The sequence below is a fragment of the Sinocyclocheilus anshuiensis genome, unplaced genomic scaffold (genome assembly GCF_001515605.1).
Source record: "Sinocyclocheilus anshuiensis isolate Anshui unplaced genomic scaffold, SAMN03320099.WGS_v1.1 scaffold517, whole genome shotgun sequence".
Classification (NCBI taxonomy): Eukaryota; Metazoa; Chordata; class Actinopteri; order Cypriniformes; family Cyprinidae; genus Sinocyclocheilus; species Sinocyclocheilus anshuiensis.
The window spans coordinates 567,222-584,527 of record NW_015536535.1 but is presented as its reverse complement, the minus strand read 5'-3'; the positions used below and the strand labels follow the sequence as shown (position 1 = coordinate 584,527).

Below are 17,306 nucleotides of genomic sequence, written 5' to 3'. Positions count from 1 at the left end.
TTTGCTGTTCCGATGAGCATGAACGGTATATGAGTGGAGCACTCACATGGGCCGTGAGCGACTGAGCGGAGCTCACACACGCATAGAGCGGGATAATACGCAGAGCGTCACACCACGTGAAAGTGAATCCTGAACGGTGAACTAATTTTCGGCAGCCGGAATTTCAGTGCATCTCTAATTATTGGTGACATCAGAAATGGATATTATATAATAGCTGCTTTTTTGAACATTTTAGCAATTTAAAAATATTAAAAAAATATTTTTTTTACATGGCACCCCTGCTCTCGACAGACGGCACCCCGGTTAGGAAACACTCGCTTAGACAACATGTAAAACCATTAAAATATATAGAGATAAAACCATCTTAATATATATATATTGAGCGGTATAAACATGTGTCTTTGTGTGACAGTGTCACAGTGTGAGTAAATTAACAGGAAATCTTTATTCTGGAAGTGAACTAACCCTTTAAGTGAAGATTAAAGTTCAAGTCTGTTCATTTGTTTTGTCATTCAGTGTGCAGTATTGTATAAATGTGGGTGTGCGGACTCCAGTAATGTTTCACTTGTGTCATTACTATAGCAACCAGTGTACATGCATCAGATAGTGAAACCACTGTTCAAAGAAATGGATCCCTATTAAGCACTTACGAAGTAAGGGGTCATTCACACAATACACGTTTTTGCATTTAAAATTGAGAGGCACGAGTAGTGGAATGAAAAAAGAATGCAGTGTCTCAGTGTAACTAATTCTAAATACGCAGTGCTCACGTGCGAGATACTGAAAATGATGCGAGATGTTAGCAACACTGTCAAAAACATTACCCCTAACTGTGCAGCATTCAGTTAAAAAAGTGCAGTATTGCGCCATGTACACAAAGCTGCTGTTTTTTACTTCTTTTTAACTGTATCAAATATCACTGTACCAGTGATGTACCAACTGAAATGTTTAAAGTATTTTCTATTTGTCTTTCTTGTGCAGACCATCAATACTGTGTCAGAAGTCATACGTGGCTCTGAAGTGAATCAGGACTACTTTGCATCAGTTAACGCACCATCCAATCCACCAAGGTCTGGTTTGTCCTTAGCACTGTTTATTGAAACAGTAACCAAAAAAGAAAGAGTTGGTAATATGAACATATTGGCTGTTTCCTCCAGGCCTGCGATTGTGGTTCTTCTAATGTCGATGGTGAACGAGAGACAGCCGTTTGTTCTCCGCTGTGCTGTACTTTACTGCTTCCAATGCTTCCTGTACAAGAACCATAAAGGACAGGGGGAGATTGTAGCCACACTGCTGCCCTCCACTATAGATGGTAAGGGTTGCCCTGACTAGTTCTGCCATTAAAGGGTTAGTTCACCCAAAAATGAAAATTTGCCCATAAATTACTCACCCTGAAGTCATCCTAGGTGTATATGACTTTCTTCTTTCAGAATTAAAAATTGTCTTTGATCTTTCAAGCTCTATCGTTGTACTCAGCGGGTGTTGCAGTGCTTCGGTTCAAATGAAGTTAAATAAAAAGCGCCCATCCATAAAAAAAAGTGTCTCACACGGCTCCGGGGGGTGAACAAAGGCCTCCTGTAACAAATCGATGCGTTTTTGTTAGAAAAATATCCATATTCAAAAAGTAATAATCACTTTAATGTAGCTTGCGCCAACAGTTAGCATTTAGCCAACAGTTAGCATAAAGTTAGCATTTTCCAAGATCTCCTACGGCGCCTTTAACTTCTTTTGGACTGATGCATCCAACACCCGCTGAGTGGCATTAAACCGCTTGAAAGATCAAAGACAATTTTTAATATAACTCCGACTGGATTCGTCTGAAAGAAGAAAGTCATATACACCTAGGATGACTTGAGGGTGAGTAATTTATGGGCTAATTTTAATTTTTGGGTGAACTAACCCTTTAATGGATGCCTTGGTGTCGAATATTCATGCATCACTTGACTTCAGTTGGTTATGTTTTATAATTGGGAACAGTAGGAGGACAATTTCTGTCCAAAAACTGTCCCAGTGTAGCTGTGTTATTTTCTTTGTGAAATTATGCTATAATTTAACCAACTTAAATAACCATCCGAAAGATAACCACCAAAGTTATTTTGTTTGTTTTTCACTGTTTAAATTTTTGATTTCACTAGTCAAACTTTTACATTCAAAATAATTTCTTCCCCTTGTCATTTGTGTATATTTTATGACCCTTGTCATGTCTCTCTGTCATCAGCTAACTCTATCTCAGCGGGACAGTTATTGTGTGGAGGTCTGTTCTCAGCAGACTCTCTGTCAAACTGGTGTGCCGCTGTGGCTCTAGCTCATGCGCTGCAGGATAACCTCACCCAGAAAGAACAGCTGCTACGGGTACAATTGGCCACCAGTCTCGGCAAGCCACCTGTTTCCCTTCTCCAGCAGTGCACCAACATCCTGTCCCAGGTACCCTCTCAACTTTAAAACGTGGCAGTGTGTGTTTTCATGGCTGTTTAGTTGACATTTTGGGTTTAAGGCTCTGAGCTTGTGGACTTTAGTCAAGGGTATTGAAACTTTTGGATTTTTTATTTTTTACCTCCGTAATTCTACCGTACTATCCACTTTTTTTCAGACACTCACTGTTGAAAAGACCAGACTATGTTGTGTTTGTTCTCAGGCTAACTGCCAAATTCACCTTTTTCAACTAAAGTGGGTGGGTGGGGTGATGGGGCATTTTCTTTGAAGGTCTTTTAAAAAGACCCCAATGGTAATGTTCTTTTTATTTAAATTAATTAAATAAAAAAAGGGTAAAGGCACTAATTTGAACCATAATATTTTTAAATATGCACCATTTGTCTTATTTGTATGCATAATGTTGCAAACACACAAAAAATGCCTTCCTGTCTCATCACATTCATTTTAAAGAATTACATAAATCACATAAATGACAGCATGTATTTTCGATTCAAAGCTAAATTTGACAAAAAAAAGTTGAGCAGTTTTTATCACTGAATATTACTGTTTGTCGTGAACATTTCTTTCGTAAATCAATTAAATAATAAATGTGACCCTAGACCACAAAACCAGTCATAAGTAGCACAGGTATATTTTTAGCAATAGCCAACAATACATTGTAAGGGTCAAAATTATCGATTTTTCCTTTATGCCAAAAATCATTAGGATATTAAGTAAAGATTAAAGGGTTAAAGTAGCCCCCAAAGTATATCAAAACTCACAATATGTCATTTCCATGCCTAAAATACATATTTTACAGTCACTGTTATGCAGATTGATCATAAACACAACTACAAAGCTTCCTACCAGTGGCCATCCTTCACAAAACTTAACATCTACCACAGTTTTATCAATGTTTCAATACAAGCATTTCAGTCAATTGTAATTTATGCAGTATTTCAAACCTGTAACCCATGGGAGAAAATCAACCCGCCGCAACAGTTTAAAATCAGCCCAATTCCGTGCAAAAACTGCAGATTTGGCAACCCTGCATCCAACACGAGCTGCATCCAAAGTGATTTAAATACTCCGCATAGAATATTAGAATATTAGAATATTTGTGGGAGCAGGTAATGGTCAGAAATTCAGCGGGAGTGGGATTAAGAAAACAGTCTGGGGCAGGGCTCTAATACAAAAACGCACACAATGAATGGCGACTGAACGCAAAAGCCGAATCCCGGACATTTTGGGTGATTTAGCAATCCCGGCCAGATGCAATTTTTTAGGTCTAAAGAGAGGACATGTCCGGGGAAAAGAGGACGTATGGTCACCCTCCCTTAATTTCTATGGTGGTTACGGCCCTGGCTAGACCAGCACCAAACTAGCATAAACAAGCCTAGACCATCAAGTTCATACTGGTCTAAGCTGTTTTTTCAACAGGTGTGTGGGGCAAGTGTCTCAAATTTTGGAGACACTTTGAACTCGTATGGGAATGGTACCTTGTGGTTGTCACTAAATTTCAAAATGAAATGTGCTGTGGTTTTTGCAGGGTGATAAGCTCAACCGGAGGGTGAGTATTTCAGCGTGGACAGTTTAGTGTGATGGTGTGGCTTGGCCTCATTTTCCACATTGGGGGTTCATTAGGTGTTTTGTGTTCTTTCTGTTTGCTGTTTCTGCCATGTTTGTTGTGTCCCCTTACTGACCCTGGCAGCCCTGGTTTTGACCATTTGATTTTCAACTGCTAACCGCATGCTCTGGTCTTTCGGGCTTGTTCTGGAAGATACAGATGTTTCGGACTAGGGATATGCCGGTATCAAATATCATGTTGCGATTAATTGCTAATGCTTTTATCACGGTATACTGTATTATCACGGTATTGAAATTTAGTTGCAAAAAAGTGTTGTCATAATGGCGATCCACAGCACTAAGTTGATGTATTCCCTCAGCGACCAGCACGGATCAGCTCTATGCATGACGAAGCGGATATCGTCCTCTTTTGGAAGACCAAACAAAGTAGTTTCGCTTTCACAACGAAGCACACAGCGTCTTCACGACATGGCGGCAGCGGCAACAACAATACTACAGCGAGAATAAAAGTTACGCCTTCTTTCTTTGCGTGAACATTTGGGCGGCGTTATGCAAATCTTCCCACATAGTGAGGTAGATATGTGGGGGCGTGTTAGAACGAGCCGTTTTAGGTAGGTGTGGCTGACTCTTAACTTTTATAAAGAATATCTCTTTGGATTTGAGACTTTAGTCTTTGCAAATTTACAGATCTTCTTTATGCACCAAGAGCTTGTAACACTCCAAAGAGAAAGGAAAAAATGAAATTGCATCATATGACTCCTTTAATGCATTAACATTCACAATGAGCAATAGCTACATTTGCTACAGAAGTTATTCATCTTTATTAAAAAAAATACAACTCTTATTAATCTCATTAAATAACACAGTTGCAACTTTTGATTTTAACAAAGTGTTATTAAATATTGGAATTACCCAAGATTAATGTATGTTTAGAAGATTTTTTACATTGGCAGTTTATGTTAACTAATGAATTAACTAACGTTAACTAATGAAGCCCTAATGTAAAGTGTGACCGAACAATAAAGAATCCAAACACTTTCAAACAATATTTAGGGCATGTTGTAGTCCAGAATAAAATGTAAAAAAGTTTTAAAATAAATGGCCTATTAAGTTTAAATATTTGGCGCTGTGATGAACACCATAGCGAATACACAAATCTGAATGGCTATTTAAATAATTTAAATATGTTTTATAATATAATAATTTAAATTTGTTTCCGGGGTAACAGCTGCATTATGTTTAGCGCCTTCTGCTGTCAGAGTGAATGTGCGATTCCATCCAGAGCGTCTCACGCGCTCCGCCATGCGCTTCTCATCCGTGCTTGTTTACATCAGAGTGCACACGCGTCTGTGACACAGCATACAGCGGCGTTGTGCATTGTGACCAGTTGATGGGAAACTATTCTTAAAATGCATTCAAAATTCGGAATAATTTGTAATAAATAATTATTCTCGGTATTTTGAAGTGCCTACGATAACAATATCATGCATGTTCATTATCGCGATGTATCGCATTACCGAATACCAGCACATACCGGCACATGTCTATTTCAGACTCAATCTGTGAAATCTGTACTGTTATTTACCCATTTTCAGGTGGCTGCAAATCCAATGAGTTGATGACAGCAAATATTCATTCAAAACTAATTTTTCTGATTGCTTTCTCTGCTGCCCAGTACTTTCCTGTTTTGCTTTTGTGATTTTTTTATTTTTTTTATTTTTTATATATATATATAAACATGTTGATTCTTTTGTGTCAGTTGTTGAGCAATTAACTCTCTTCCGTCCCGGCATCTGTGTTACTCTTATGTCATGATTTAGTCATGACTGCAGTTTAACACTGAGAAAAGTGGCTTATCTCTTAAAGTTTCCAGTGTGCTTTTTTTTTAACCCATAATTCATATAAGCTCACACTTACAGATGCTGTTTCTTTGAAAATTTTTTGAAAAGTTGAAGGGTATTTTGAACAATAAATCCTACTGCATAGTGTTTGAATGGAAATGTACATGCTTCATTTCAAACTCGAAATTATTGCATACCATTCAAAAGTTTCCGGTTAGTTTTTTTCTTCTTTTTTTTTTTTTTCTTATAAAAAAAAGTATATATATAGTATATATATATACTTTCAGCAAGGACACATTCAATTGATCAACAGGAGTAAAGACATTTATAATGTTTGTATGTCAAATAAATACAGTTCTTTTGGAGAAAACGTATTACGATTTTGTAGAAAATGTTTCTTAAACACCAAATCAGCATATTATTATGATTTCTGAAGTATCGTGTAATGTTGAAGACTGGAGTAAATTTTTAATTACATTTTAAATATACTGAAACAGAAATGGTTCTCTTAAATTCTAATAATATTTCACAATATTACTGTGTATTTTTACTGTATTAGTGATTAAATAAATGCAGCCTGGCTGAGCATAAGCAAATAAAGACTATAGAATACCCAAGACGTGTCACTTGTATAGTTTTGAATGGGGAAAAATGCAACGCTCAATATGGCCGCTCTATCGAACGAAGCCCCGCCTTCTGAGCAAAAGAGCCAATCGCTAATTGGTAAAGTCAGCGTGTCACTGCAGCTGTCGTTTGAAGTCCCGGTTACTATAGAAACAATCAGCATTCTGAGATGTGCGGTTAGGACTGCGCATGCGCACTGGCTGATCTAGCCTGAAAAATAAGCTTTTTATAACGCCATTTGAGCAAAATAAACAACATTTATGACACAGTTGTTGTCAGATTTCATTGGTGATTTCAAATATGAAATTTAATCATAAGCTTAGTGAACGGTTTTAGAGAATTTGATGTTTCACCATTCAAAGAGATAGGAGTTGCACTTGCATGCCCGAGAGGCCTTTCAAAGATGGCCGCCGAGTGACTGACTAAAAACAAACATTTAAACGGTAGTGTAAGTAATTCATATAAAGGCCAATTCGCACCGCACAGACAGACGTCAACAAACACGTTTATTGGGTTTTTTAGTTCAGTGTGTTACCCCTGTCAGTGTCTGTTGCAGTTGGTCAGAGTTTGTTTTTTACCTGACTGAACATGTTCAGTCAGTGTTTGTTGGTGTCTGTTGGGGCAGTGTGAACATTCATTTGGCACATAATTATCGGCAACTGAAAAACATAAATGAAGTATTTCATAAAGTAGATGGTAGCATTATAATAGTGTATTAATACATCATTTGGGATGCAACACTTTTTTTCAGTTTGAAAAAAAGTGTTTCAGTTTGAGGCACTCCAGATTTTGTGTTTTTGTTCCGAGTATCTCAGTGGACTTGAGCTTGTGTTTGATGTTTCCTTCTCCTGTTTTTTCACATAACTTATAAATATTTTACATCGTTTTATTAATGGGAAGTCTTTTTTTTTTTTTTTTTTAGGTTATCCTGATGGCATTTTATCCTCAAAAGCTAATTAACTAAAAGTCTGTGTGTGTGTGTGTGTGTGTGTGTGTGTGTGTGTGTGTGTGTGTGTGTGCGCACGCTGGTAGATAGTACAGAAAATTGTCAAATCTTGGAAAGCCTTTAACCTTCTCCTTTGACTTTTGAATAAAACTCATCTGTTATTCACAGTTACTAATTGCAGATATGCTGTGATAGAACATGGATTGGGTTTTTGGTAACTTCAAATCGAAATGGCACACACACTCAGTTCTCTCTGTCTGTTTTTGTTTAGTCTTAAGCTCATAGATGTTGAATATAATTTGACCCTCTAACAGCAAACATTTTTCAGTTTGTAATTCTCATTTTATTATCTGTAAATTAATTTAAAAAGTCCTTTTGTTTAATGTTTTTTTTTTGTAAAATCAACTGCAAAACAGGTCAAAGACAAGGGTTAGATGGAAATCTTTTTTTTTTTTTTTTTTTTAGGTTATCCTGATGGCATTTTATCCTCAAAAGCTAATTAACTAAAAGTCTGTGTGTGTGTGTGTGTGTGTGTGTGTGTGTGTGTGTGTGTGTGTGTGCGCACGCTGGTAGATAGTACAGAAAATTGTCAAATCTTGGAAAGCCTTTAACCTTCTCCTTTGACTTTTGAATAAAACTCATCTGTTATTCACAGTTACTAATTGCAGATATGCTGTGATAGAACATGGATTGGGTTTTTGGTAACTTCAAATCGAAATGGCACACACACTCAGTTCTCTCTGTCTGTTTTTGTTTAGTCTTAAGCTCATAGATGTTGAATATAATTTGACCCTCTAACAGCAAACATTTTTCAGTTTGTAATTCTCATTTTATTATCTGTAAATTAATTTAAAAAGTCCTTTTGTTTAATGTTTTTTTTTTGTAAAATCAACTGCAAAACAGGTCAAAGACAAGGGTTAGATGGGCTCCAACTGCTCGGCACATTTCTAACTCAAAAAAGCAACCCTCTGCAATCTTGCTGTTTATTGTATTTCTACAGAAATGAGCAAATATGATTTGGAGGACTTTGGAAATATTGTCTAAAATTAGTTTTTATTAAAAATGACAGATGTTGTACAATGTAATGTGACTTTCTTGCAGTAGTTTCTTATTAACTTATTTGCTCATTTCTCAGATGTTAAAGATGTGCGTATCTCAATATAAATGTGTATGGCAGTATGAGTATGACCTTATAATTGGGTGTTTTTGTTTCTGTGTACAGGGCAGTAGGGTGCAGACGAAGGTCGGCCTCCTCATGTTGCTCTGCACCTGGATCAGCAACTGTCCAATCGCTGTCATGCACTTCCTGCACAATCAAGACAATGTTCCCTTTGTATCCTTCTATCTGCGCGCACACACACACACACACACACACACACACACAAACACACACACACACACACACCTGATTTATTAAGCTGATGTACACATAAACAGTGACTAATCTCATTGTACAGTGTCATTGATGATAAAGCTTGAATCTTAGTTAATAATTCACAGTGCGACTATGAGCTTTAAAGTGACCAGTTCTGGTTACAGCTAGTTACTGAATTACATTTACAGTAACCACATTACATCTTTCGCTCTTTGCAAACTAGACTACAACCAGTGTGGACTTGTCTGTGATTTCGATGGCTCGTGTCATTAAGTACAGTTACTTGTTTGTCACAGGCTCTGTGCTTTATCCTTAACTTATGTTTTCAGCTGACAGGTCAAATCTCAGAAAACCTGGGTGAGGATGAGAGACTGGTTCAGGGTCTGTGTGCTCTGTTGTTGGGCATTTGTATCTACTATAATGACAACAGCTTAGAGAATTACACAAAGTATGTTCTTACTTTACCTTTTTTCTGTATTTCCACTCATACTTTCTTTTATTCATATTTCATTGTCTTATAACTGGGGCTGTCAGTTGATTTAAAATCGTGTTTAATCTTTTAATTGGTAATTAATGTACATATAATTAAATGTTATTGTGTTAATACATTAACATTACATGAACACAGAACATTTTTTAGAAAGCAGATATGATTCTTCCTTATATTGTGTAAAATTAGGTACAAAATTAAGTAATTGGACAAATTGGTGTTAAATATAAATGCTAAACATAAAAGCCAGTAAAGACTTTTTTTACATGTTTGTAAAAAAAAAATGTAAAAATCAAAAGCAGAACTGTTTTCAACATTCATGATAATAATGTGTTATTTAAGCACCATATCAGCATATTAGACACTGAAGACTGGAGTAATGGCTGCTGTAAAATGTTTTTGCCAACACAGAAATAAATAATTAAAACTTTTAAATTGTTATTGTGAATTATAATGCTATTACAATATTACTGCTTTTGCTGTATATGTGATGAAACAATTGCGGCCTTGGTGAGCGTTAGAAACTTTGAAAAACATCAAAAAAATCTTACTGACCCCAAACTTTTGAATGGAAGTGTATCTAATAAATCTGATCAATTAACCATTGACAGCCCTTCTTATAACATTTGCCCCAGTGCCGTCAGTTGTGCCTCCTATCTCTCACTGTTTCACAAAATATTTTCTCTATCTCTCCACAGAGAAAAGCTGAAGCAGTTGATTGAGAAGCGCATAGGAAAAGAAAACTTTGTGGAGAAGCTGGGCTTTATAACCAAACACGAACTGTATTCTCGTGCTGCTCAGAAACCTCAGCCAGCCTTTTCCACCCCAGAACACATGCTGTTTGATCATGAGTTCACCAAACTTGTTAAAGAGTTGGAAGGTCAGTGTTGGAGCCCTGAACACAAACTAATACCTCTTTTCCCTTCGTTATTAACATCTGTCAGTGATCCGATCACAAGTGCACTGTGATAAATCAAGTCTAAATGTGATGCAGACCCATTGAAATTCCATTGTTGAAAAGTTTCATTTCTGGGTGAATTATTCCTTTAAGAGTCCAGGGGTGCATATAGCCACCATCACACACAAGTAATAACTGCATTATTACCACTGCCATTTTGTGTTTAGTATTAAAATCTCATAACGTTGTTGTTGTTTTGTTTTGTTTTTTGAAGTCCGCTCTTCATTCTGTGCTTCATAAAATGTTAATTTTGTTAATATCTTCCGTTCAATTCAAGTTTATTTGTATAGCGCTTTTCACGATGCAAATAGTTGCAAAGCAGCTTTACAGAAAATTAAAGATTCTACATTATATTTAGTAATAGCTTATCAGTGGTGACTATCTCAAGTTGATGTCCATTATAGCAAAATTTGGTAGTTTTGTATGTTGTCTGAGGTCCTCTGGGGGGTTCCATCCTCTCTGAATTAAACAGTACATTTTTGTTGCTGAGCCTTAAAGAAAATGTGATTACTCGTATGACCCTTTTACCTCATCCATAATGTTTTCCCCATTTTCTGTGGTTCTTTATTTGTTCATAGGTATGATAACAAAAGCAGTGCTTAGGTCAAGCGAGGAAGAGAAAAAGGAAGAAGAGGTGAAGAAAACACTAGAACAGCATGACAGCATTGTAACCCAGTACAAAGAGTTGATTAGAGAACAGGTAAAACTACATTAAACTATATTCCATTCTCACATTTATGTCTGTGCAAGGTTTCAAAGTAGTCCTATTGATATTTTAATGCATGTAGTATATTCAATTATTTTGGGTTATTCATGAAGTAACAATAATTTGCACACCTCATCAGTCTATTTTATATGAAAATCATAAGCTCTGTTGAAAAAATCAATTATTTCCCAGCTTGTAAAAAAGTAATGTTGCACATAATTGTCTCTCCTTTTTATAAGATGTTGTTTATTGAATATTTGATTATTATCTGTACCTGTCATAAAGCTGTAATGCCAATACACTTAAATTCAAATGATTATTTATGTTGTGATCCAACCAGTGCACCTTGAGCAACTTTTGTGAAATGACCCCTAAAATATGATGTTCAAAAGTGTGCATATGTGACCAAGAAGAATTGACGAACAGATAATTATTTTCTATATTTATTTCGAGCTGTGATTGCTGCCATAGGTAGCCCTGCTGGATCTTAATCCAGAGAAGTGAATCCTTATGTATTTGGCTTGGAATATGGCTAATATGATTATAGTATTATAGGGCTATAATTGTCATAAGGATGACTAAAAATATTCGACTTATGACCGCAGAAAAGTGGGTTACCCCTGCTTAAACACTGGTTTCTCTTTCCTCTGTAGGGTTTTAGACGGAAAATAGGCATATGTTTAAATTACACATTCATTTTCCATTTCTCCTCTGTTCATCTCCGTTTAATTGCAGGATTCTCAAATAAATGAGCTGAAGGAGCAAGTAACATTGCAGAGTTCCCAGAATGAAAAGTTGCAGAACACCATAACACAGCAGTTCTCGCAGATCCAGCAGCACAAGGATCAGTATAACATCCTCAAACTCAAACTAGGTACTGAGCAAATATCAGATCTATATCAGTAGTATTTGCAATATTTTAGTAGAAGTTACTGTTACAATTGGTCTACTCTTTCTTCACATTCTGTAGGTAAAGATAATCAGCAGACAGGTAATCAGGCAGAGGCAGCACATGTGAACGGCCTGCAACCAGAGGAGCTGAGCCAACTCCGAGAACAACTTGAGGAACTGCAAAGACAAAACCAGCTGCTGCAGACGCAGCTGACTGAAAAGGACTCTCTAATAACCAGCCTGGTATGAGAGTGTTCGAAAATTCAAAATTGAAATCTAATTCTAATTCTAATAGAATTAATCTATTAATTCTAATATCTTAGACTTTTACAGTAGCATTTACGATATCATTCAAACGTTCGGGATCATTATTATGTTGTTGCAGTGAATCTCTTATGCTCACCAAGGCTGCATTTATTTGATCAAAAATACAGTAAAACAGTAATATTTTGAAAGAATTGTTAACAGTTTCAAATAATTTTAATATATATTAAAATTTAATTTATTCATGCTATGGAAAAGATGAATTTTCTGCAGCCATTACTCAAATCTTCAGTGTCACATGATCCTTCAGAAATTATTCTGATATACTGATTTGGTGCCCAAGAAACATTTACTATTACAATGTTGAAAAACAGTTGTCCTGCTTGATATTTTTGTGGTAACTGCTTAATGTTTTTGAATGTTTTTGTGTGTGATACTTGTGTGAGAAAAATTGTACTGACCCAAAACTTTTGAACTGTAGTGGTGTATTTGGAAATATTTGGTTTGTGCCCAACAGAAAGCTGAGGGAGTACCATCAGCAGAGGGTTCAACTTCAGAGGTCACAGAATTACAAAAGGTAAAATTCCAACCTTTCTCTTCAATATATTTCATACAAAACACTGATATTATATACAAAACACTTTGAACGGAGTTGAAAATAAAAAAAATTTAATGTTTGATTGCAGGAGGTGGAGTTGCTGAAAGCACAGCTGCAGAGCCAGACCGCAGAGATCACACAACTACAGAGTGAAAGACAGGAGCTACTCAGAGGATCTGAGACCACAGTAAGTGTGTTCCAATAATTGTACAGACAGTACAGTCCACCACACTGCAGTCTCAGCTTCAGATAGCATTCCAACAGACCACCTCTATTTCAATCTCAAAATCGTAAAATCCAGTCTAAAGGAGTCATCGTGGGCAGGCTTTTTTTCATCAGTCCACTAGGAGTGGAGAGGAAACACTGTGATTCTATTTTTAAGGATTCAAATCGCTTCCCAAATTATGAAAATTGATTTTCTAAATAATAATTGACAAAATAAAATTGGCAACTGTGAGAGCAGTGCAGCACCCAGACAGTTTAAAGAGGGGACACCTCAGGCCATGAGCAGCAGTCGGGTACATAAGGATGTGTGATATGAATCATCTACAAACATATCATAAATGTGTCACTCACTTTGCAAAAAACAAGCCTTGAGAAGAGAGCATGGTTTCACTGCGTGGTTTAGCCTGTTAGAATGCCAGTGAAAATAGTTTCAAACAAAGCCACAGCAGAAACATTGTGCATCTCTGAGCAACACACAGTAGTGTTTTGTTATTGAATGAGTCTGTGTTTTTGATGAATCATTTGAGTGAGTTATTCAATGATCCATTCATAAAGACAGTGACTTGCTTCATTTCTGAATGAATCATATGCTTTGGACAGATTGTTTGAATTATTCAATGATTCATTTACTCATTAAGACAAGAACTTACCACCATCTACTAATGGTTTTAGTTTCATATTTAAAGTTTTATTAAAATATTACTTTATTAAGTAACTCCTGAAATTTCAAGCAAGTATGATACTGAATTGAAATTCGATTCAAAATGGGGAAACAAATCTCACAGTGAGTCCACCAGAAAAACTAAATTGGGTACCTGATCCTACAATACACAAACATTTTCAAATTGCACAAAATTTTCTGTTTTAAGGTACTTTAAAATGTAATTTATTTCTGTGATGGCATATCTACATTTTTAGCATCGTTACTCCAGTCTTCAGTGTCACATGATCCTTCAGAAATCATTCTAATATGCTGATTTGATGCTCAAGAAACATTTCTTATTAGTAATGTTAAAAACAGATTTTTTTTCAGGATTATCATAGATTTGATGAAAAAGGTTTTTTTTTTGATCGAAGTTTATTTGAAATTAAAATATTTTATAACAGTGTAAAAGTCTTTATTGTCCCTATGCATCCTTGCTTAATAAAAGCATGATATTTAATTATTAAATATTTAATTATTAACAATTAAATTCTAACTGACCTTAAACTTTTGAACGATTGTGATTGTGCTTATTAGTTCAGTGTTGTCTTTCTTTCAGGCTGCAATTCCAGGAGAAGACGGTGTCTACACAGAGAAGATTGCAGAGTTAGAGAGCAGGCTCTCTGCTCAGACAGCTGAGACACAAAAGCTCAAGGTGACTTGCCCTTGAGGAATGGCCGCCTTCCTTTTTTCATCATTCACTCGTTTACTTATTTTATGTGCTTTTACATTTGACATAATTTCCCATTTAACACTTGCTCTTTTTTCTGTCCTACCCTGTCTTTCAGGGGGAAGTTAAAACTCTTCTGGAGAGTAAGGAATTGATGGAGAAAGAACTTGCTTCAGCCACGAGCACAGCTGCCATCATGCAGGCAGAGAAGAGCAAGTTGCAGCAGGAGGTGCAGGAGTCCAAGAAGGAGCAGGACGATCTTCTCATGCTACTCGCTGACCAGGACCAGAAGATTCTGAGCCTGAAACAGAGACTCAAGGACTTGGGAGAGACGGTACATTCCTCACAACAATGCAGAACATTAGGGCCTTTCGCACCGCAAGAACCTTTTCATAGTACCAGAATTAATTGTGGAACTACCCACTTTTTGGCGTTTTCGCACCGCCGGAACTGGGAGCGATTTTAGTACCGGACTGCCTTTTTCGAGAACCAAATTAGCTCCTACTCCGGAGCAGGGTCTAACCAGCACAACTGGTACTAATTGTGACGTAAGTAGACCTTGATTGGCCAAACGCGTATGAAAACGCCCTCACCCGCCATGATTTAAAACGCCGTGTAAACATACTGTAAACATTGTGTCAACTTATTTCGCAAGTATGGAGAACAGCGATAGATGGACAGACGCTGAAGTGCAGGCACTTTTAGCAAATGTAGCACTGCCAGTTGTCGGTGGAGATTCTTAGTCCTCCTTTCCGTTCTTTCAATCGCTTTACGTATACGTCGACTTTCCATGTCCATTATTGTGAAACCCGCGAGACACAACAAAAACACAGCTCCGATCACAGCGTCCTCCATCCTCCTGTTGTTAACGTTGTTTTTCTTTGTTTCTGTTGTTGAACGCCGCGCACAAATGACGTCGCTGTCGACCGGTTCCTAGTACACACTGTCGGTGCGAATGCAACCCTTTAAATGGTACTGGGAAATAGTTCGCGCAAAATCGTCCCAGTACTTTAGTACTGTACATTTAGTTCTGGAACTAAAGCGGTGCGAAAGGCCCTATAGTTTCACTGGCTTTGTATTCACCAAATGTCTTTTTGGCTTCTTGCATTTCTTCTTATTCTTGGATCCGATTTGACTTTTTCCCCACAGATTGAAGATGAGGATGATTTGGATTCAAGGGACCAGTTTGATGATAATGATGATGAAGAAGAGGAGGAAGAAGAGTGTGATGAATAAAAAAAGTATTGATTTAATAGTGGTAGTGAAAGACTACTATTAACCTGTCACTTACACGCTTAGAGAAAGAGATTGTAAGCCTTGGACCGTAGAGCTAATCTTCTGATTTTTAGAAGAATCACCTATTTCTTTACTTTCTTCATAACTGCATTTTAATTTTTAGAATTTATTTTGCAGTGGACAAAACAATCCGACTAATTGAACCAGACCCATTTCATTTTAAAGAAGCTTTGAATTTATTCAGATAATAAATACAGATGGATACTTTCTTTTTGATCAACATTCCCAGTGCTTATGTCCTGGTAACGTACTGTAGAGGATTCTGGAGAGCTATTTGACCTAATGATGGAAAGGAGAAAATAAAGAAAAGATTTGCGTCTTTGTTATACATAGTGCAAAGCCACAGAGAAAGTTCAGTCTGCATTTCTTTACAGTTTGACAACTTGTAAGTGTCTTGATGATGGATGGATGTATTCTGTAAGACCTGCTTTCTCTGCTCAGGTGCATAGTGAACTCTGTTTAACATCTCATTCAAATTTTGTCCTTTTCCTGTTTTGCTTTAGATTGCTGCCTGGTCAAATGGCTGTTGTTGTTGTTTTTTCTTTCATCTGTTCCTCCATGTCTGCAGTTTTCAGAATTGTTCATCCATACATTCATATCTACAAATGATCAAACAGACTCTTGCATCTTGCAAAACCCACTTTGCATTACATTGTGTTAATACTATCCGTGTGTTCTTCAGTATAACACTTCTGAAGTCCCACTAAATGTTGGGATGCTATACTTTCAGGTTCCTAAAAAACTGGAGAGGTATTTTACGAAATTTGATTCAAGCTTTGGTTAATTTATGGATAAACAAGCCTCCTTAGAATAAACTATATAAATACTTGTCTGTGATGTTTTGGTTTTAAACTAAAGTTTTTAATTCGTGTTCTTGATAGGTGTTTTGTTCAATATACAGCTGTATTTGAGGATTGACTGAGAACTTTTCCACTGCTAATACCCACAAATATAATTTTGCCATGAACTGCATTCATGGTCATGTTTGATAATGAATTATACAACAATTATTTAGGAATTGTAAAGGAAGGCATATAATGAAGTTCATATAGCATGTTTTGCAGCTTTACAGACAACAATGCCATAATTAGAAAATTGTGCACTGGAAAAAAAAACTGCTACTATATAATTAAATGTTTGCTATTTGTACACTACAATTTGTTCTTCTGTTCAAGGTAGCATTAAAATAAAAAGCCCAAACTGCAATATTATAAAAATGTTATTATTTTAAATATTTATTTTTATAAAAATTGATAGTCTATTTTTATAATTATATTTTAAAACATTTACCTGTGATGGAAAGCCCTGTTTTCGGTAACCAGTGCACAGAGACAACAAGAAGAAGACAAGTATATCAGAGACTCCTTGCTAAAATTCTTAGGCCTGTGACAGTTTTATGGGTGGCCCCCTTTCCCAAATGAATATGCTGTACTATAGAGACGCTTGGTGGTTCAGTCATTTAAAGAACAGCATTTATTTGAAATAGAAATATTAAGCTATAGAATAAGAATATACATCTTTGAACATGTATATGTTCAATGAAGAAAGATTGAAACAAACTGGTGTATTTCTGACATTTACCAGCAGGGGCTACCGGGACCATTCTGACCAGCCAAATCCTCAGGTTAAACTATGTGATGTATGAATAAAAGAACACTGACTACCCCATCATTATCATACTGTTGAAAGAAACGCACAAATACGTAAAAAAAATAATAAA

At 36.4% G+C, this 17,306-nt stretch overlaps 1 protein-coding gene across 3 annotated transcripts in view; it reads left to right on the top strand.

Annotated features, from left to right (window-relative positions):
* uso1 (USO1 vesicle transport factor) overlaps positions 1-16,785 on the top strand; it is a 27,190-nt gene extending 10,405 nt beyond the window's left edge. For 2 of the 3 annotated variants that reach the window (XM_016495105.1, XM_016495096.1), the window contains 15 exons: positions 982-1,070; positions 1,158-1,312; positions 2,219-2,424; positions 3,962-3,982; positions 8,633-8,743; positions 9,115-9,233; positions 9,974-10,155; positions 10,812-10,933; positions 11,675-11,813; positions 11,910-12,073; positions 12,612-12,671; positions 12,781-12,879; positions 14,180-14,275; positions 14,409-14,624; positions 15,440-16,785. In XM_016495105.1, coding sequence (XP_016350591.1) covers positions 982-1,070; positions 1,158-1,312; positions 2,219-2,424; positions 3,962-3,982; positions 8,633-8,743; positions 9,115-9,233; positions 9,974-10,155; positions 10,812-10,933; positions 11,675-11,813; positions 11,910-12,073; positions 12,612-12,671; positions 12,781-12,879; positions 14,180-14,275; positions 14,409-14,624; positions 15,440-15,526 — 1,866 coding nt within the window. In that variant the 3' untranslated portion in view covers positions 15,527-16,785. The remainder of the gene's footprint in view (positions 1-981; positions 1,071-1,157; positions 1,313-2,218; positions 2,425-3,961; positions 3,983-8,632; positions 8,744-9,114; positions 9,234-9,973; positions 10,156-10,811; positions 10,934-11,674; positions 11,814-11,909; positions 12,074-12,611; positions 12,672-12,780; positions 12,880-14,179; positions 14,276-14,408; positions 14,625-15,439) is intronic. The other variant, XM_016495113.1, reaches the window with a different exon arrangement.
* Positions 16,786-17,306: the final 521 nt, after the last annotated feature.